This window comes from Motacilla alba, chromosome 8, assembly GCF_015832195.1.
Source record: "Motacilla alba alba isolate MOTALB_02 chromosome 8, Motacilla_alba_V1.0_pri, whole genome shotgun sequence".
In the NCBI taxonomy this organism is placed as follows: Eukaryota; Metazoa; Chordata; class Aves; order Passeriformes; family Motacillidae; genus Motacilla; species Motacilla alba.
The window spans coordinates 23,398,321-23,419,241 of record NC_052023.1 but is presented as its reverse complement, the minus strand read 5'-3'; the positions used below and the strand labels follow the sequence as shown (position 1 = coordinate 23,419,241).

At 44.8% G+C, this 20,921-nt stretch overlaps 2 protein-coding genes across 4 annotated transcripts in view; both read right to left on the bottom strand.

The window, feature by feature from the left end:
* Positions 1–2,841, bottom strand: part of LAMC1 (laminin subunit gamma 1) — a 67,649-nt gene extending 64,808 nt beyond the window's left edge. Inside the window, exon 1 of the mRNA XM_038143944.1 lies at positions 2,451–2,841. Coding sequence (XP_037999872.1) covers positions 2,451–2,841 — 391 coding nt within the window. The remainder of the gene's footprint in view (positions 1–2,450) is intronic.
* Positions 2,842–16,540: 13,699 nt separating this feature from the next.
* DHX9 (DExH-box helicase 9) overlaps positions 16,541–20,921 on the bottom strand; it is a 28,219-nt gene continuing 23,838 nt past the window's right edge. Inside the window, exons 25-27 of one of the 3 annotated variants that reach the window (XM_038144529.1) lie at positions 20,757–20,872; positions 19,244–19,444; positions 16,553–18,540 (exon numbers count right to left, since the gene is read on the bottom strand). In XM_038144529.1, the coding sequence (XP_038000457.1) occupies positions 18,273–18,540; positions 19,244–19,444; positions 20,757–20,872 (585 nt within the window). In that variant the 3' untranslated portion in view covers positions 16,553–18,272. Of the gene's footprint in view, positions 19,445–20,756; positions 20,873–20,921 lie in introns of all 3 variants that reach the window. The other 2 variants (XM_038144527.1, XM_038144526.1) reach the window with 2 other exon arrangements.

Below are 20,921 nucleotides of genomic sequence, written 5' to 3'. Positions count from 1 at the left end.
TAAGTTGTTCAGGCAGCTTCTGCTTTAAAGTTGTACTCAACTCAAAATACATGGCAAAGCAAATTCCCAAAGCTCCAAGAGCCTGCAAACAAACCTGGAATACGAGTGAAAGAGCTGCAGTGCTACAGTATTTTGAAGATGCAGACATTTTCAGCAAAATGTGTGTGCATTTCTTCAAAGCCCAGGACACAGCACACTGCCCCCAGTACTGTTTTTCAAAGAACACCCATTACAGAAAACCAAGGGCAGCAGTAATACACATGGGTTTGTAAGTCTTGCCTTGATAATGAGAATTACAATGACTGTTATTAAGAAGCTGAAATAAAATCTTTGCTTTCCAGGACTTTTGAAAAAAAAAATCCTGATGTACAAAGAAAAGAAAATAAAGAGGAACTGTTAGATATGTTTACGTGGTATATTTATGTTGAAACTCCAAACACAAGGAAACACTTCTGGGGCACATGGATGTGCTCATCAGGTGACCCCGGTACAAGACTCGGTGCCATCAACTACATCTCACCAATGCAGGTGTCAGCTCTCACAAGATCCAGCTCTCCAAGCCCTAACACCATTTTTCCCCTGAATCAGACTGTTATTGATACTAAACTTAATGCTCAACAGCTGCTCATCATTAGAAGCTGTGAATGGCTGCAGTGGGGCTTTCTTTAATACTGACTAGATTTAATGACATGAGGATATAAGTTGTGGTTTCAACTTTCTCTTGGCTGTCTTGTCTTCCAGTTCTTAAATGATTACTCTTCCTCCATGTCATGACAGCTTGAATAACTGAATGAACAGAAAAGAAAAGCTTGCCTGCAAACCAAAGTGAAGGCTAAAATACTTTATCCCAAAGAAACCTCTGGAACTGACAACCAATCAGAAAATTCACCTTCTTTTTTTGACTGGCTGTTACAGTTCAGCAGCAATGCCGGCTGTTGACAGGCCTAACCCACCCAGCAATTAAAGGACAATGCTGCCCCGGGGGGTAAGAGGATACACAGCAGATGTGCCTGCCACTTTGCAAACCAACATCTCCAACCTGCATCCAAAGCCTGTTGTCTGGAAAACTCCATGATCCAATCCTGAGCTTGGCTGCATTGGGTTACCAGTTGGACTCGATCCTAAAGGTCTTTTCACAGCATCATAGAATGGCTTGAGTTGGGACTTGAGGCTCCTCTCATTCCACTCCTTGCCATGGGCAGGGACACCTTGCACTAGACCATGTTGCTCCAAGACCTGTCCAAGGATACTTCCAGGGATGTGGCATCCACAGCTTCTCTGTGTCAGTACCTCACCACCCTCATAGGGAACAATTTCTTTCTACTATTTTTCCAACCTAAATGACTTCATGATCCCTGGTGCATGGGGTGAGACCTGATCACTGCAACCTGCTCCACTTCCAGCGCAGCCTCTCCTCTCACAAACCAAAAGCACCTCCAATACAGACTGCAGTGGAGCAACCCCTGCAATATTCACTGGACAATGCTGAAAATCAAATTTACCAAGCACTGTTGAGCAGATGTGAGTAAGCTATCAGCTGAGGGGTGAAGAACCAGCACAGAGCCAGATCTCTGGCTGAGGACATCCCAACACAACCATGGGATGCAGGCAGCATTGATTTAGACCTGGTGAACATGGCTGAGGACCTGAAGAGCGGGGACTCAATGACACCCCCTGAACACTGGACCACCCAGGGCCTGTTACTGGCACTCACCCAGGCATGGCCCCAGCAATGCCCGCTGTGCAGGTGGCCTTTCAGCCCAGGATCACAGACTGGGGCAGGTTGGAAGGGACCACAGTGAGTCATCGGGTCCCACCTCTCTGCTCAAGCAGGGTCATTCCAGAGCACATGGCACAGGACTGTGTCCCAACAGGTCTGGAATACCTCCAAGTGAGGGACTCCACACCCTTTCTGGTCTCTGTTCCAGTGCTTGGTCACTGCACAGTAAAAAAGTTCTTCATCATGTTCAGGTGGAACTTCTTGGGCATCCATTTCTGCCCAGGGTCTCTTGTCCCATTGCTGGGTCCCAGGGAGCAGTATGCTGTGTCCAGCCTCCGAGCCCTCCCTGCAGACAGGGACAGACAGGGCTCCTCTCAGCCATCTCCTCTCTAAGCTGAACACTCCCACCACGTGAGAGAGATGCTCAGACCTCTCCATCATCTCCACAACCTCTGCTAGACCAGCTCCAGGTCCTAAGGAGCCCAGACCAGGACACAGCATTCCAGATACGCCTCACGAGGCCTGAGGACAGGGGCAGGATCCGCCCTGGAAGAGCTGACTATATCGGTCCTAGCACACCCGAGGACACCGCTACACACAGGGACAGCTCGTTGTCCACCAGGACTCCCAGCTCTCCTTCGCAGAGCTGCCCTGCGGCAGCTCACCGCCAGCCTGCTCTGGTGCCCAGGCTAACCCTGCCCCGGCGCCCTCGCCCGCTCCCCGTCCTTACCCAGGTGCAGGGTGAGGTTGACGGCGGTGGGGTGCTGCACGCCGGCCAGCATGGTGCGGCTCTGCCACCAGGTCGCGTCGGCCGGACTGTTGTAGTCGGTGAGGAAGGCGGCGCCATGGCTCAGGTGCGGCTGGGCGGCGTCGCAGAGGTGGCAGGACTGGGTGACGCCGGTGACCCCGGTCTGCACGCAGTACTCCTCGGCCGGCGTCCCGCACGTGTGCGTGGCCAGCACCGTAGCGTTGAACGCCGCGTTCACGAACTCGGGCATGCAGCGCTGCGCCCGCCCGCTCCGCTCCTCCGCGCACTCGTCCATGGCAGCGCCGCACCGCGCGGGCGCCCACAGCCACAGCACCCACAGCCACAGCGCCCAGCGCTCGCCGCCGCCCGCCATGGCGGGGCTGCGGCAGCCGGCGGGGGCACGGACGGGGGTCGCTCGCTCGCCGGGTGCCACCGCTCCGCGCCGGCCGCGGGCTGAGACGGGCGAGGCCCGGCGGGGCGAGGCGAGGCGAGGCGGGGCGGGCGCGGAGCAGGCCGGGAGCGGAGTCCCGCAGCGTAGCAGGGCTGGAGCTGCCCCCGCCTCGCGGAATGCGCCGGCTTAAAGCGGCGATGGCGGCTGTGGGCCCGCTCCCACGGCGCGGCGAGGTTCCTTGCCCTCACTGCGGCGCGGAGTGAGTGACCACGGCAGAGCAACGGGCCTGTCAGCGCCTCCGCACCGGCACACCCCGCAAAGCTGCGCCTTTTACACAGTCACTGAATCGCTCAGGTTGTTCAAGAGCTCCAGGATGATCGAGTGCCACCTTTCATCCATCCCTGCCTTGTCAACCAGACCAGAGCCCTGAGTGCCCCGTCCAGTCGTTCCCTGGACACCTCCAGGGATGGGGACTCAGCAGCCCCTTCCACTGTCTAATCACCCTTGCCGTGAAGAAATTCTTCCCAATGTTCAACCTGAACCTCCCCTGCTCGGCTTAGGACTATGTCCTCTTGTCCTGTCACTTGTTTACTGGGATAAGACACCAACCCCCTAAGCTTTCCCCTCCTGTCAGGAGCTGTGCAGAGCCACAAGGTCCCCCCTGAGCCTCCTTCTCTCCAGGCTGAGCCCCTTCCCCAGCTCCCTCAGCCTCTCCTGGTGCTCCAGACCCTTCCCCAGCTCCGTTCCCTTCCCTGGACATGCTCCAGCCCCTCAATGTCCTTCCTGAATTGAGGGACCCAAAAGTGGACACAGCTCTCAAGGTACCTCAACCAGTGCCGGGTGTAGGGCAGGAATCACTCCCCTGGTTCTGCTGGTCTCGCTGTTTCTGATTCCAGGTGCCACTGGCCTTCTTGCCCACCTAGGCACACACTGTCTCACGTTCAGCCAGCTGTCTAACACCACCACCAGGTCCTTTTTTTCATTTAAATGTTTTTCATAGGGAAAAAAAAAAGTTTCTTGAGAAATGAGAGAAAACTGGATGTGGGTTCCCAGCTAAGCTTTGCCAAACCTGGATGGTTTGTGGCATCCAAGGACATAATCCTAAGCAGATCTGAGGGGACCCACCTCAGCTACTGTAATTTTTTATGAACTTTTGATTATTTCCCTACCATAACCCAGATCTCTCTGTTGCTTAGAGGCATCAGCTCTGCCAGACCTGGCCATAGACTGCATTATGGTTTTTAGCTATCCTAAGATCTCCCCACAACTTTTCAGGTTGAGGAATTATGTGAAGATTGTGTGAAAACTAGAAATCCCGTGAAGCCAAAATGTCTCTGCCCACGGCAGGAAGTTAGACTTGATGACCCTTAAAAGGTCTCTTCCAAACCAAGGCATTCTGTGAATCTATAAAACTGCTTTTGCAGGAGAAAGTGCCTCCAGAAGCCTTCTCAGTAAACAGGAAACTACTCCTTGAGAAAAAATTGATAGGGGAGTCAAGGAAAGGCCTTGTAAACTTGGTTATATCCCGAGAAAGCCTGAATGCAGCCTGTGGCTGAAAGAACTAGAAAAAATACAGTCTGTTCTGGGAAAAAATGCACATTGTTGTTTCAAAGTAAACACACGTATCCTACAGAAGTCCTTGCATTAAGAGCCTGAGCCAGACTGTTCACAAGGTTTGCACAGCACATCCTGGTCAGCACGCCTGGAAATTATCCTGCTGCTGGGAGATGTTTTTTACTTGTGGCTGTTATTACACCTCAGTGGGGTGATTCCTCTTTCTGCCTCCCCACAGAGCCGTGGTGACAGTATCTGTGCTGAGGGTTCCCCTGGCACCCCCAGAAGGGCCGCAGTGCAGCACAGTCACCGCTGCCTCGCTATTGTTCAGGCTGGGATGACACATCTCCAGTGGAAAGTTGGATTTCCGTTGCTTCCCCCACTTTTCCTCCTTTTCTGAAAACAAGCCCTCTGTTGTGAAAGCAGCGCTGAGCTGATGCCATCAGGGCAGAAGCTCTGAAAACAACGTGCAGATGGAGCTCCTCAGGTTCAGCAACAGCCTGGCTGGTGCCTGCAGCTGAGAGTGGACACAGCAGGACAGGCAGCAAGGAAGGCACATGGAACAGCTTGAGGGAAGAAGGGAAGGATTAGGATAGAGGTGAGAAGGGGGCAGGGACTCCAAGCAGGATAAAAGGGTGTTGCCACAAATCCCTATCAGTGATGCAATGAGATCATCTGTCCATATGCGGGAGGTTGCCATAGATAATGGAAAAAATTCAGCTTCACACAACATTCTTGGGTTTAGAGATAGCCAGTCTTAGTACCTAAACCAAATAACTTACTTGGGTTTTTTAACTATTCACTTGCAACATTTTAAAGTACCTACACAGGACCATGCTCCACAGTTTATTTAAAGCCCTCCCTGACATTTTAATGGTACTGATTGTAACAAATCCTGACAAAGAGATATTTGCTGATATTTACTGTTTGCCATCAAAATCCAGTTCGTACTCTTCATGCAATTTCACCTTAAAACACTCTGAGAGATTGAGTGATGCAGTTATACTGCATTCAGTAAACCTACACTCATTCAGTTGAAACCAGAATTAAATCTCAGATCCCTGTGAAGACAGGATTTGTGCTTTCCTTTTCCTTTTTTACCTACTGAAATAATCTATCAAAGCATTGTGACATATTCCCTTAAACCCAACGCAGAATAAAAGCATCCTTGTGTAAAATAACTGCCCCTTAAAAGCACAGAACCTAGAGAACTTCTGTGACTTTGCAATGCTTACGGGGTGAATAATATAAAAAAAAACATTGGTAAATACATTGTTACAGCTGGCAACACCTGGTGCAGAGTGAGGCATCCTGTGTGGCAGAAGTGGCCTGGAAGAAAGTGACATCCTATTTGATAGGATGAACACCTACAGCTAAGCAGCTGTAAAATAAGAGTATTTGTGGATAAGGTTCATGACTGTGCTGGGCTCAGACACACATATTGACTGTGAGTTAATTGTTACTGTAAGTTAGCTGTCTAAATGGGTATGTTCTAACTTCAGTTCTTTCTTGACATATACATATTGGGTTAAATGATTGAGAAAAAGTGGGGAGAGACTAAGAACAAAGAGAAGAATTGCAAAAAAGGAAAAGCAACATAAAAACCTGATAGGAAACAGCTTTTGTAAAGGCAACTCCTACAGGAAATTCTGTCAGCTCTCAGAAGGCCAGAACTTCCAAGGCTGGCGCTGGCGGTCTCCCTCTTAGAATAGACCCCTTTTTGGAAAGAAAAAAAAAAAAAAAAAAGGAGGTGAAAAAGAAAATCAGTGTTTTCTTTCCTTTTGATAAAAAAAATTGCAACAGTGTTATGTGTGCCCACAAGCAAGCCGAAATAATTAATTAGGATCACTGCTGGCCTCTGTCCTTCTACAGGAGCTCAAAACAAGTGCTACCACACCAAGATATTTGGCCCATTTGGGGCTTAGGAGGTCCAGAATGTTTTTCACAAGAGTCACAGAGCACCACTCATTTTAATTTTCACTCTTCCCATACTGATTTAGCATCAGCATTTGTTCAAGGACAACATGTGTGCATATAGGAAAGGAAAAGGCTAAGGAAAAACTTAGAAATTTCAGACTGTGATAGCAGACCTTGGTTGCTCCATATCTGTTAATTATTAAAACAGGTAAAAGTAACATCCACAGAGAAAAAAGCAAAACCCTGCTTTTGCTAATAAAAGTAAATAGATAGTTTTAGGATCCCCAAATTAAAACTGTTGTACACCCCAACATTTCATTACCAGCAGATGTCAGTTTACACTAGAAACTGAAGGACAGAAAAGCCCCATGCTCACCATCAGCCTCATAGAGTCATCAGCCAGTGGAGGAGCCACCCAAGCAAGTTTAGGAAATGTCATTTGTCATAATCTGGCTGTTTGGGCCAAAAGAAGTTTCCAGCAGCTTCCTGCCCTGCTCTCTGTCATGCAGGGGGCTTCCTGCTGGCCCCAGCACTTTTCTCAGCAGACCGAATAAAAACAACAGTAATCACAGCAGACATCCACCCCCTGGCCAACAAACAGCCAAAAAGACTTAAAAGAAAGCAAGTGAGTCAGCAGATCAACCAAAGAGTTGGTGAGGAAGACTCAAAACTCAGGAAGGCAGGGTGACAATTCAATTTCTCTTACAGCAAAAAGAAACCCCTCAGCAGTCTCCAGCAGTGCCCTGGGGACTAACATAGCACAGGATTGATGTCACAATGCATGAGATACACAATTTTGTATTAAAATAGGGCTTAAAGCTATCCTGCTTAGGAGAAATTCTTCCACAATCAAAGACAGGTGTGAAAGGAATATGAATTTTTTTGGTAAATGGCCTGAGGTATTCACAATCAGTACAAATATAGAATAAGTCAGACAACCATACTAGTTACTAAATATTCATATCTCATCATTATTTTATGGAAGCAGAAAGTTACTCTAATCTTATTAATAGAACTGAAAAACAGAGCTATTAGCCATGAAAGCAGAAGGTGTTTCATAAAATGGTTTGTTTATTTAGGTTTGACTTTCTTCATCACTCTTTTGCAGAATGCCTTAAATAATCTTGTGCAGCAATTGTGGGTAGTTGCTGTAAAGGTGAATAAAAATATATCTCTGAATCTGTTCACATGAGCTGCTTCTTTACAAGTTTCTGCAAACCCTGGAGAAATGAAAGATGTAAGTGGATAACTTTATCTCTTTTCTCAAGTGGGTCTGGGATGTAGCTTCCTTTTTTCTTCTTAATACTGGTAATGTTGGGAAAAAATGTGCTAAAACAAAAATAAAACATGAAAGGCCTGTGCAGCTTTCCATCTTCCTACGGTGGATTCAAACACAGCTCATCCTTTTAACTACTTTCATGTATACAAATTGAATTTGTAATCTTTTATTCCTAGCAGATAAGATTTGTATATTTTATCTTTACTCCCTGCTTTTATTCTGCCATGTACCCGTGTGGAATTTAATCAAACACATCTTGCAATCTACATTAGACCATGGCAGTAACATCAGGAGCCAGCCCAAACTTTACTCCCATCCCCTCTCCGAGCTTTCCCCTTGCCTGTCCCACACCTTTCCCATGGACAAAGAGACGTGCATGGAGAGGTGTGTTCAGCCTTGAAACAGCCAATGGATCTCTTGGAGAAGAGATGTTCCTCAGCATTTCTTTTCCCTTCCCTTCTCACTCCATTCTCACACAGTACACCAGCACTGCATGGATGAAAGGGCACCAGGGGAATTGATTAGATTCATTTCTGTATGGGACTAAATTTACAGTACAGAGATACTGAATTCTCTGAGAATTTAGCCACCATCATCCTTGCACTACAGGGTCTGCTGATGGATTCTCTGCCACCAAAAAATTCCAGCAATATTTAGGTTTCCAACATGCTAATGAAGTTTGCTTTGTAAAGAGCAGGACTCACCCTAATCCATTTGGATAATGCCTGAGCCCTGTTCTTCCCCAACTTGCTTGGCTACACAAATCCTTCGAATGCATGAGCTGGGCCTGTTTACACTACACCAAAACATTCTCAGTGAAGCTATCTTCCAAGCCTGATAAAATGCATCCCAGAAAGCAGTGTGTGTATTGGAGGTGGTCATGGGAATCTCACCATGCAGCGTGCATGGCCACAATGAAGTTGTTTAACTACTTCCTGGCTTTCCAGCAGAATTCCCAAGATTGTTTCAACAGAAAGCTGGCTAACTGCTTTTGCCAAGGTAAGACAGGGGTGCAACTTTCATCCCAGTTCTTTATGGTCACAGCCTGTCTTTTCATGGCATCATCTGCCAATCAGTCTTGCCATAATTTCATTACCAGTGAATTGTGATGTTCTATCATTTGTAAAACCCTTTGTTTCTTCATATATGATGACTCTTGAGAGCAACCTTGGTTCAGGTGTCTCCCTCATGACAAGAGCTCACCTTTGCAGTCTAATGTTCTTTAAGCCTAGTTTTCATGAACTTTTCTTTGCTTTTCAAAAACAAAAGAAAAAAGCAATAATCTCTGAGGAACTCCATCTTCTTTTAGATATTTCTTTTTCCTGTAAAAAACCTGTAATGCCTGTAATGCTCTTTGCCTAAGGTCTCTCTCAGCCTTTGCCAAGGTCAGCTCAACCGTCTAATAGAGAAGCCATTCAAGGAGACATTCAAGGTCAGTTTGGACAGGGCTCTGAAACATTTGATCCAGTGGACTCTGTCCTTCCTCACTGCAGAGGGGTTGGACTAGATGACCTTGAAGTTCTTTTCCAACTGAAACCACCCTGTGCTTCTCTGACAGTCGATTGAGAAACCCAGTCTTTTCTATGACGGATTTTGAATGAGCAGAGCTCCTGTTTCTCCTGCTAAATAAATAGTTTGTCTTGACAAGCAGGCTGCAGTCTGGTTTGCTGTTCTGCCAGAAGAGTTAAACCTGGATGTCCACCTGGAGGCTGGGAATTTTGGGATCTGGAGATAACTGATCTCCGCCAGCTGCTTGTCCCTCCCCACGTATCTCAATAATTTGTCTCTGCTCCCACACAGACTTAAAGCAGAGCTGCTTCCCTGACGTATGACAGGAAGAATACAGTGAAGGGTGAGCAGCTTCAAGGAATCTGACCTAGAGGGCTGCTTTTGGGCAGCTCTTTGGGCTTGCTCTTGGTCTGTCAGCATGTCCCAGTTCTAGTCTTGGTACTCCCGGCTCACTATGCCTCCCCTGCATCGCTCTGTTGATGGTCAGACAATTACCAGTTGAGAGGACAGCAGAGACATTCTCTGAACTCAAAGCCCCCCTGCCACCGAAGACTAAATAGACAAAAGAAGCCATTGAGGGAAAAATCTGTCTGGTCTCTGTAGCCAAGAACCAAAATGAAAGAAAAAATTACTTGGAATGAACAGAATCTTCTGAAAATATAGCTATTATCTCTACAGAGTCTTTGCAAAGCTACAGAGCATACATGAACTGCAATTTTTAGATGTTTCTAACTCAGCCATCCTTAGGTAGATGCTTGCAAGAACAATGAAAGCTTATTCTTAACATCAATACCATCCCCATGTCAAACTGCTATTCAATCAAACAGAGTCACTGTGAAAGATCTACAGTGGCTTTGATATAAATTGCATGTGCAAAATAAAAGAAAGCATTTAATTTACAATTAATCCTGACCCATAAGGCAGAGTGTTGGAACCTCATTCATTGGAAGGAACTGAATCCCTGTTTATTCTGTACCCATAATTTTTTTAATAATAAGAGGATTTTTCCTGCTGGTTTGAGGTATGCAAAATGCTGTTTAAACACACGGCTACTTACAGATCATCAAAGCAAAGAGGAAAATCAAGATTGTTGGAAAGGAAATGATATTTTTAAACTCATCACTGCATACCACAAACAATGGGAAAATGTATAAAATACTTTATAAATAGACTGTTTCCTGATGAAGTCTCTTTTTTTTTTTTAAGTTCCACTAGCAAACTACCTAAGGAGAAGATTTAAAAAATTATTATTATTATTATTAAAATAAGAACTCAGTAGGCAAGAAAAAACACAGTTTTAATAGCTGTAGGCTGCACTGGGAACCTCAGCATACTTCCCACATTTTCATCCCTGACACTCAGTTCATGGAAATATCAGAGGAACAAAGTCAAGTGTTCAGCAAAATGGAGTGGTTTTAAAGGGATAGGAAATTCTGTACCCTGTATCCTGTTCTTTACTTGTCAGATCTTTAAAGAAGAGGAAATCTGTACCTTCTGGAACTGCTATTAATTTCTTCCATTTTGAAGCTCTGGAAAACTTTTACATCGTGTGTTTAATTATATTAAAAGCAGTATATTTATTGTATTAAAAGCATTTCTCTGAGTAGATCAACTGCAACACTCATCTTTGATAGTGTAAATTTCCTCCAGCTATAAGCCTGTTATTTTAAAATCACATGAAGCAAAATCAAGATTTAGCATGTTGACTTATTCAACAATTAATTGTAATTGTTTGTGATAGAGTTAACTTACAATAAACACCAGGGGAGGTTGCAGAGGAGAACCTACATCTTTCTAGAATGACACTGTCAATCTCTTCTGCTCCTGTTTTCTCACAAAGATTCAGATTCCTGTCAGTGAAAGGTATTTTAAGTAGCATTGAATCAACATTGGAGATTTAGATACTATTTTAAATCACAGAAGGCTCTTTAAAATAGCGTCTCACTGTGACTGCCCAGTGTTTTTTTAACCTAGAATGTAGTTTTTGTTGGACTACTTTTTGACTTGAGTAATTCTCAAAACACATTTCACACCTCCCCGTCAGCCAGTGGTTTGTGGCAACCAAATTTTTGCCACCTGAACTGTTTGACTTCAAAGGTTAAGAAAACAAAAAGGCTCCAGAACATGAACATCTCTATGCAGTAGTAGATACCATACCATTGCCACCAATGCTTCGGTGCAACTCCCAAAGCTCCAAAATCATATTGGAAACTTTGTATGTGTTTGTCCTGCATTTTCCTATAGTTAAAATTAAGCAATTTCCCCAGATGTGCCCATGAGCAGGGAAGGCTGCCATATTGAATGTTATTGATTTAGCTGACACCACCACATAACAATTGTATTAACTTTATACCCTTGTTTGAGGGCTTTACAAATCCACAGAAATATTCAGCTTCTCCCCCATTTTGCTGAAAGCAGCATTTGGGACAGCTTCAATGCTCTTTGTTGTCCACTTCTAGATGTTAGTTAGTATGGCTACCTGATGTAGCCTTTCTTTTTCATGTGTATTTTTTCATACTTTTGAGTCTGGGCAAGTATTCTGCCTGGAAAGAACTGCAGAAGGATAAGATGCTGTTCTCACAAGAGCTGATTTTTGCTTTACATTACAGACCATTCATTTAAGTAGCTTTGTGAGCTGAATCACAAGATCATACAGCTATGTCCATCTCTCTGGTTCTTCATATGCCTGGAAATGTTAATGTCACATTGCTCAGAAACTTCTCTGGCTCAGTTGACCTCACACAGAAATATCTATCAGCTTGTAGACAGATAATACAGTCTTGGCTGTACAGAAATCTCTGACCTTAGTCTCCTCACTCCAGCTGTGTGTCTTCTTCCCACCTTGCTCTTTTTATTCCACAGGCATTGCTCCATGTTGCTTTACTATTCTCTGTGTATGTCGTTTTTAAGGCTATAGCAATTTATCTCCAGAGCTGACAGGACATTTTAAAATATCTTTTTGGTCAAAAATATCAAGTAGGCAACATTGGCATGGATTCTGATGGCTCTCATGATTGAGAGCTATTCAGGGAGATAAAGCTTGTTGTAACATTGGCTTTGTCCCAGTGATAAATTTAAAGTGACAGTTTGAAGTGATTTTACAGTCACTTAAGGTGACACAATCAGTCTGAATCCCAGAGATGTTTATCTGGGGGAAAAACCAAAACTACTAAATTGTTATAAAACTTTGTTGAGTGCATGTGACTGCGAACACTCACAGAAGAGGTTCTGAGTTTTGAAAAAATTATTCTTGGACTTTGTCCTGAGTGAAGGAAGAAGAAATCTTAATCTGAAGGTCTTGAGAGTCTGCAAACCTGAAAATGCTTTCACATTCAGCTATTGATTTGTTTTGCTCATTGGTGCTGCACCCTTTGAATAAAGATTATCAAACAGCAGCCTGCAACTTGTAAGCTGTTTCTGCTCAGGGTTTGGCTTTGTTTTTCTCTCTCTGTTATGTGTTACAGCCAGCTTAAAAAATTGCACAACCTCACAGCAGGGCAGATGAGGCCCCTACAGAACCCTCTACTCACCTGTTTAATGGAGAGGTGTTGGTGTTTTGGGAACAAACTGATATAGAGACTTGCTCTGATTCTCCCATTGTCTGGTGATGACTATGATCCTTAGAGGCCATTAGCATGTGCAGAGAAATATCTTTCTGCATGATTTATCCTAATTTATAGCAAACCAAGTTCAATGTGTGTTGCACACTCAACTTTTACCTGCTATCCATGTCCTGGTGTAGATGCTTTGTGAACCATTACCATGGGCACTCCTATTTGAAAACAAGGAAAAGTCTTTGGAAGCAAAGTTATCTTCGTTCATATAACAAAGGTATCTTCTATAATTGATGCACTAGAGAAGTCCCTGAGGCTGACAGCCTCTCCAGTGCCTCTCCTGGCATAGGAAAGTTTCAAGTTCCTTAGCAAGCCCTTGGAAAGGTACTGTTGGTCTCTGCTGTGGGCAAGATTGGTGCAAGATGAAGATGCTGACCCACCGCTGTCTATTTTTGGTCTGTTCTTTTTGGTCAGCATGGCTTAGCCCCTCTTTACTTCATTGCCCATCTTTACCAGCACAGCAGAGCCACTGTGCTGCTGCTGGGCTCATACAGGAGCATCTCTCCCATATGACTGCACAGAACTGGTCTCCATAGACACAGGGGTGGTATTTTTTACCCCTTCTTCCTTCTCTCTCCTCCTGTGGCAGACTGCTGCCACACCCGAAGGATGAGCAAAGCCAAATTCCATTCCAGAAGCATTGCTGAGCTTCCTGTGAGCAGCCTGCCAGCTCCACTGGCCAAAGCAAATGTCTGCACTAGCCATAAGGGAGGGGGATGAACCATTTTATGGCAGCTGTAAAAGGTCAAAGAGTAAACACCTGCGCTGCTGCTCATCTGCTCTCCCCGTGATCCAAGCAGCTTGGAGGCTTGAGTGGTTTGCATAAGAGTCAGTGATTCAAAGCCCTCTCCTGGCTTTGTGAGGTTCACATTACAAACTAGAGAATTAGCAAAATTTAGTTCATTAATATGGGGTTGTTCTGTCCAGTGAGAGACTGGTGATTCAGTTTGAGAAGGTCTCAAGACCTGTAACACTTGAAAACTTTTGTCTGAAAATACACATGCTGCCTTTCCTGCATAAATCCATGCAAGCTCCGGGGCTTCTGGGTTTCTTTGTTTATAAGCATGGGAGCATTCCAGGAGATTATAAATATCTAGAAGTCTAAAGTTGTCTCACATTCAGGGACATACTAGAAAACTTCTCATTTGGCTTCTCCTAAGAGCAAAACCAGGCAGTTTGCTGTGCCTAATTTTTGTATTATGAGTTTAGTAGGCCTTTCCTTCTGCTTCCGCAGTGGGCTTTGCAGAGAGCTTGCAGGTTCTCACTTCCTTCAGCTTTATCTCTGCAGGGGTGTATTTGGGAGATGCCTTGGAACAGCTAATAATGTGACTGCATCTCAAATTCTTCTCTTTAAGAGAGTTTTGCTTATTTTGTGTGCAACTGACTGTTCTGCTGGTCATGGAAGGTGCCCATGCCCATGGCAGAGGGGTAGAACGGAATGATCTTTAAGGTCCCTTCCAACCTAAACCACTCTGTGATTCTATGATTTATGACTGGACCTTTGGCTTTCTGTTCTCCATCCATAGGCAGGAATTTTGGGGCATCATTATAGCAATAGATCCACATGACTTTATATATTGATATTATTATTCTTTCTGCTCACCATAATGGAGATTTTCTGCACTTGCCTTCTTTGGAAAATGCACTGATGCAGCTTACTTACTTACTCCCCTTTCTCCCAAAACATCCAGATGGCTATTAATTCCTTTAGGAAAGTAAGAGGAAAAGTGAGGAAATACACATCAGGCACTGACTATAGGTTAGGAGTTGAGATGTGCATGAAACCAGTAGTTATGGGGAAAAAACTAGTTCTCCATGTGTTTTCCAATATAGTCTTTGTGAACATCTCTTGGCAGATGGCAGGAGGAAAACTTGGAATTCTATAATAACAGTCCTGGTATCTAAAACCGCTTGGCAAAAGGGACTGACTACAGGAAACAGGGTGGGGCAGATTTACAGATTGCTCTTAAATTGGAAACTTTATTTTTTTCTTTTTTTTTTTTTTTTAGTTGCTCAAACATAGGAAGTCGTACTCAACTCTGTGAGGTGAAAGATTTTCCTACAGACCCTCCATTTCTGTAACATAATTTGAACGTGGCTTTATTAAGTGGTACAGTGGAGACCATGAGGTCATTTTCCCAGGGGAATGTGAGGCTGTAAACCTATCCCTGTTAACTAAACACATTATTATTGGGCCTTGGTATTATGTTCTCTTCTAATTTACCTTCATGAACCATAGCTCAACACAGTCCTGATTAATGGCTCTCAGCAAATGATAGAGAACTGTTAAGTTCCCCAGGGCTTTTAATGGGATGAAAAACTTGCAATGAGAAAATAAACACCAGAGGAAAGCTTGTTAGCTACTGCCTAGGCAAAAAATACTGCTGCTGGAATACAGAGAACAGGAATTCAGTGACAAATATGTTTCAAATGACAGATACTAACATTAATATCAAATAATATTAACTACCATTAACTTTTTTACCAGTTCTTGAAAGCAACATGAAATTAGAATCATAGATTAGATAACAAGTAACCTGTTTATGACAGACAATGTTTGAACTGACAAACTGCTTCCAGGCAGCCATTTCCAGAACTTTTCCCATCAAAGCTGCAGGTGAGCAGAGCAGTTCCAGATTTGGAGGGGTTGTCTCAAATGTATGGCTTTCAGACATAAATAAAGTCTCATGATCTTTCATGCTAAGCCACTCACCTTGGTCAAGTTGTACTCATGACATTAGCTTTCCTCTGGCACTCCTCACTCTTTTGATTTGGAGGCAACAAAAATAGATCAGTTAGTGAGTTGCAATTCTGATTTTCAAGATAAAAATTCAAGTAACTGTCAAGTGTTATCCTTCATATTATGGTTGTGAGGCTATTGTTAATATTGCTTTTCTCCTTTTCCACTTGGAACTGAAAAACAGAAGAAATTAGTGTTTCCAAATCCTCTTATAAGAACTCTGTGATATCAAAAGCCAAAAATATTTGATATATGTGATATACAAACCCAAGGTGCCTCAGGTGGGTGCAGCAGAGAGCATTCGATGGCACCGTGGCTCAGGCAGTTCTTTCTTCTTGAATTTCAGTAATTCAATATGCTGCTCAAGACCCATGAGTGCTCTGACACTCTGGCTTTTTGAAGCAGAGCACAGATCCATGCACTGCACAGGAAACTCACTGCTGGCTCTGTCTTTACTGGGAAAACGTACATGTCATTTCAGGTTAATTTTCGGTTTTCTGTATCCCGGCTGCTTAAGCTCCTCATTAGCATGTCAATCCTTGTTTAGACTGTGCCATTCATCAAGTGCAGGCAAGGATTATTGCTTCCCCACTTAACTGGCCATGATGGATTAGATACTAAAAACCAGACTGAATGTTGTTAAGCAGTACTTTCATGTTCAACACTCCTTAATGCGTAAAGCACTAAGCACATAAATAAAGCCATAAGCTGTCATTTGTAGATGCTAAGAAGTCCATGGCTCCTTCTCCCTTCACAACCAGCAGCTGACCTCCCAGCCACACTTTCACTTTTTTCAACACCGGGCTGTTCCCTTAAGAGCTCATTAACTTTTTTTGCCAGTCCTTGAAAGCAACATGAAATTAGAATCATAGAGTATCCTGAGTTGGAAGGAACCCACAATGATCACTGAGCCAAATTCCTGGCCTTGCACAGGACACCCCAAGGATCACACAAATTAGATCTTTATGTGAATGAACAGGGTGGTGAGCTGTGCCCAAGACACACAGATGTCTTGGGGAGCAACAAAATTCACCACTGCCTCTGTACCAGAATCAGCAAGACCTCCCAGGACAACCAGTAGGATATTAATGGTAACATTTTTTAATCTTTTCTTCCCAGTAATAGTAAATAATAGCTTTACAGTTACAAATTAGAAACAATTTCATAAATTCACCAGAGAAAGATCAACTTCACTCTAAAAAGGGAATTTCTTTAGCTAGGACTTAACATCTAATACCCTAGTAAAAGCATTTCTGCTAGTATTGTAGAATATTGTACATATACTTAATAATCCTTGGTATCCTATTCTACTTCCTCACCTTGCACCCATCTCTTGCCTCCTGTTTAAATGCTGACCAGTAACAGCCAGAAGAAATGAGAAAGCTTTAAAGATACTAGATCACAGTCCAGATTTGTGAGTGTGCTACTAAAATTAAGTAGAGCTATCTTTAAAACCACTGGACTTCTGCTTCATGCTTCCAGTTTGGTGCTAGTAACACGACTGAGAACACCATGTGTGAAGGGCAAGCCAAGGAAAGCAGTTTTTTCTGGATGCAGTGACTACCAATGTGCAAAGGGAAGGTGGCTAATGCTATAGCACATCTTCCAATGTCCATCCCTGCTGACTCCCCCATCGGTTGTTCCTGGCTCACACTGGAAAAGAAAAATAACTATGTTTTTTGTAACAGTGGCATGGAGTGACAATTCTTCATTCATTCATTCTTGAACCTAGAGAAAAGTCTGCATCAGCAGAAGGAAGTGTCGGGTTTACTGCAGCAGAGCATGCAGGAGATAATACAGGCTCCACAGTAAATTAAATTTGGACATGAATAGCTATCCTCTATAATTCAGAGCTGGATTAAAGAAGGACTGCTTTGCCCTTACTTAGTTTTTAAGAACTCTTCATGAGAACACAAAAAATGTTGGAACTTGCTATGCAACCACCACTATCTTCCACACCCCAGCAGGCACAAATAATTACTGTTTCTGCAGTGGCATTAGAGGGGAGGTTAATTTTGTCAGACTTGGCACCAGAACAGGGCTGGAAGGCTTTTTACCCCCTCTGTGTCAATACACTTCTGTGAGCACCAGGCAGCCAGCTGAGCTTCCAGTGTCTGGAATCCAGTGTGTTCCCATTAAAGAACTGTCCTCTTCCACACAGATGTGGAGGAGTGAAGCCTGGCAGTTTGGGAAGAGTGAACACTGTCTTGGATGAAAGGAGCAATTCATGCTTCAGAGATTACTCCAGGTTCTGCAGAGACCAGCAGCATCACATCAGTCTTGGAAAAAGTATTCCATGTTCCTGCATGATCTGGATCACCCAAACAACTCACCATGGAGGGTCACACAGCATGCAGGAGGCTGGCTGCAAAGGAACCTAGTGCTGCCTGGCATGGTTAGAAAACCACTGCAGCAAAGACTGTCTGCACAGCTTGTTAGACAATGAAGTGAATCCCCACTGAGCCTAAGATGATGTTTGGAATCTGTTTGGCAGGAAATAGTCTTTGACACTGAAAAGGTTTCCTCAGAACGCCCTGAGTCTCCAATAATGACAATTAGCAACAGAAGCCTTCAAAATTCAAATCCAAACACAAAATCAAAGGTATGGCATGCAAGTCTTCAGAAACAAACTCTTTATTAAAAATAATACAACTTGCAGGAAATTCCCTAAGGGCATGATATATTACAGAGCTGTACTTGTACTAAGGAACCAAAAAAGGCATACAAACTGGGAAGAGGAAGAAAGGAATTTGGGAAGGAAACACACTTGTTGAAGTGGAAAGACTCCACTGAACTATCACTACCACCCTCCCCTGCCCATGTCCCGATAGCCTCCTCGGTAGCCCCTGCCTGCTCCTCGGTATCCGCCTCCTCCTCGGCAGCCACCCCCAGCTCCATAGCCTCCCCCAGGACTACCTGGGTATCCTCTTCCTGCCGAGTGCCAGCTGGAGTAGCCACCGTAGCCTCTGCCCCTGTGGCCGGAGCCGTGCGCGTAACCTCCCCAGCCTCGAAGGCCACCGCCGTTGTCGTAGCGCGCCATCTTGGGCGGGCGGGGACCGTCCCCAAACCTGGCCAAGGACAACACCGTACACTTGAGGCAATCCTACAAACTGCATCTCTAAAAGATGGGAAACAGCACGATCCTCAGCTAAGCCACCTCGATTTTCTGTGAACGCAATACGATGGTTGAACTACAGTTGCGCTTTTACACCTTTTCCACTTCAGAAAAGTTTCCTTTGCTTCAGAAGCAAGGGATGGAAATAAGGGGCAATAGAGGGGTGCAAGCCTGGCCAAATATGTGTTTTCTTTCCAGGAAAAGGCTGGCCCAAAATAAATATGGATTATCTTTTCTTTAAAAGATAATTTGTGGTTTGTGTTTTGGAAGAGAGGATGACAGTTTTTATTCCTGAGAGTTGTGAGTCCTTGTGCAAACAGGCAGTGATGTCTCTGCATAAGCTTTGAGTGCAAGCATTTCACACATGCTCAGAGCACGGGCACTGAAACCAGAGCCTGAAGTCCCCATCCTCACTGGCACTGAGACCAAAGCCTGAAGTCCCCATCCTCACTGGCACTGAGACCAGAGCCTGAAGTCCCCATCCTCACTGGCACTGAGACCAGAGCCTGAAGTCCCCATCCTCACTGGCACTGAGACCAGAGCCTGAAGTCCCCATCCTCACTGGCACTGAGACCAAAGCCTGAAGTCCCCATCCTCACTGGCACTGAGACCAGAGCCTGAAGTCCCCATCCTCAGCTCCGAGCTGGGGCTCTCACCTGGTGCTGGTGGCCATGAGTGCCATCCCCGCCGCCGCTGGCCGGGACAGCTGGCGGATGACGTTCAGCATGCGCTCTTGGGCGGGGTCCAGCTGCCGGATGATGCCAGGCTCTTTGGTCACTTCCACCACCAGGGCCTCCATGGCGGCGCGCAGAGCGGTGATGCAGGCGGCCGCCGCGTGCGGCATCTTCAGCTTGATCCTGCGGCACAAAGAGGCTGTTAGAGCTGCCACGGCTGCCAGGGGAGCACCTGGCAAGGAAGAGGTTCTGCAGAGAGGCTTTTCATTGAGCCACAGACTTACATTCTCATCTCTGAGGTTCTAATTTGTCACTGAAGGGGTGAGAAATTCAGGAGGCAAATTTGAAAGATCCCTAAAATTTGGCATTGTTAAAACATAACTATTCTTCTGGTTAAATTTGCTCTTGAAATTTTACAAAGGGCCATAAAAATGCTCTGAGGACTGAAACTCCTCTGCTCTGGAGATAGGCTGGGAGAGCTGGGGGTGTTCAGCCTTGAGAAAGAAAGGCTCCAGGGAGGCCTTAGACCCCCTTCCACTGCCTAACGAGGGCTTTCAAAAGGAGATACAGGCAGATGGTGATAGACAAGGGGGAATTCTTTTAAACTGATGGAGGGCTGGGTTAGATGGGATATTGGGAAGAAATTTTTCCTTGTAAGGGTTGTGAGCGCCCTAGCACAGGTTTCCAGAGAAGCTGTGGCTGCCCCATCCCTAGGAGTGTCCAAGGCTGAACAGAGTTTGGACCTGAGATGAACTTTAAAGTTCTTTTCAACCCAAAACATTATGTGATTCTATCATTCTATACTGGGATAAATTCAGCATGTAACCTCTTGCATCAAAACAGCAAGATACAAAAATATGAAGTAAACTGAAAACATGAGGCTTCAAGATTTTGAAAGATCCCAGATCCCACCCTCAAACTGCTAGTAAATTAAGCTTAAGGATTTCTCTGCCTCTCTTTTACTGACTAGAGGGTAAAAGAAAGAAAGAACAAAAAAAAACCAAAAAAAAAACAAAAAACAAACAAAAAAAACCAAACCACAACCCCATCCAGATGTTATTTTTTGACGATGGCCATAAAATTTACATGGCCAGAGACGTTTCTCTCCTCAAGCTGTGTTTCTGTGCCTTGAAAACAAGGTTTCCTCAGCCTTCGCCTGAGGAGGACATCCAAAACACATAGTGCCTTTCACCTTTCAGTTAAAGAGGAAAAAACCAGCAGTTTTTAATGGAAACTTCCTTGTCCTGTCTTCAGTTTAAGCAGATAATCTGCATGAAACAGGAGACTCAAAGTAACCTATCCCTTCTTCACAGGAAGGAAAGGTGATGCCTTCCCAACACACCTGTGGTGCACAGTTTGCTCTGGGATCCCTGTTCTACAGACATTTGGTCTGTGTTAGCGGCACTTCTCCTCAGTCAGGGGGTCAGAACTGGATGAGCTTTGTCCTTTCCAACCCAAACCACTCCATGATTCTGAGCACCAAGCAGATCCATACCAGTCATCCACCAGAATGAGCTCCCCATCTGACAGGACTTTCTTGGAAGCAAAGAGAAGGAGCTGCAGTGGGCTCACCAAGGTCATGGTTTTGGCCGAGATGGCTCGTGTTCGAATCTGCAAGTTAAAGAGGAAAATTACTCTTGAAATGGAAAACAGAGCTCTG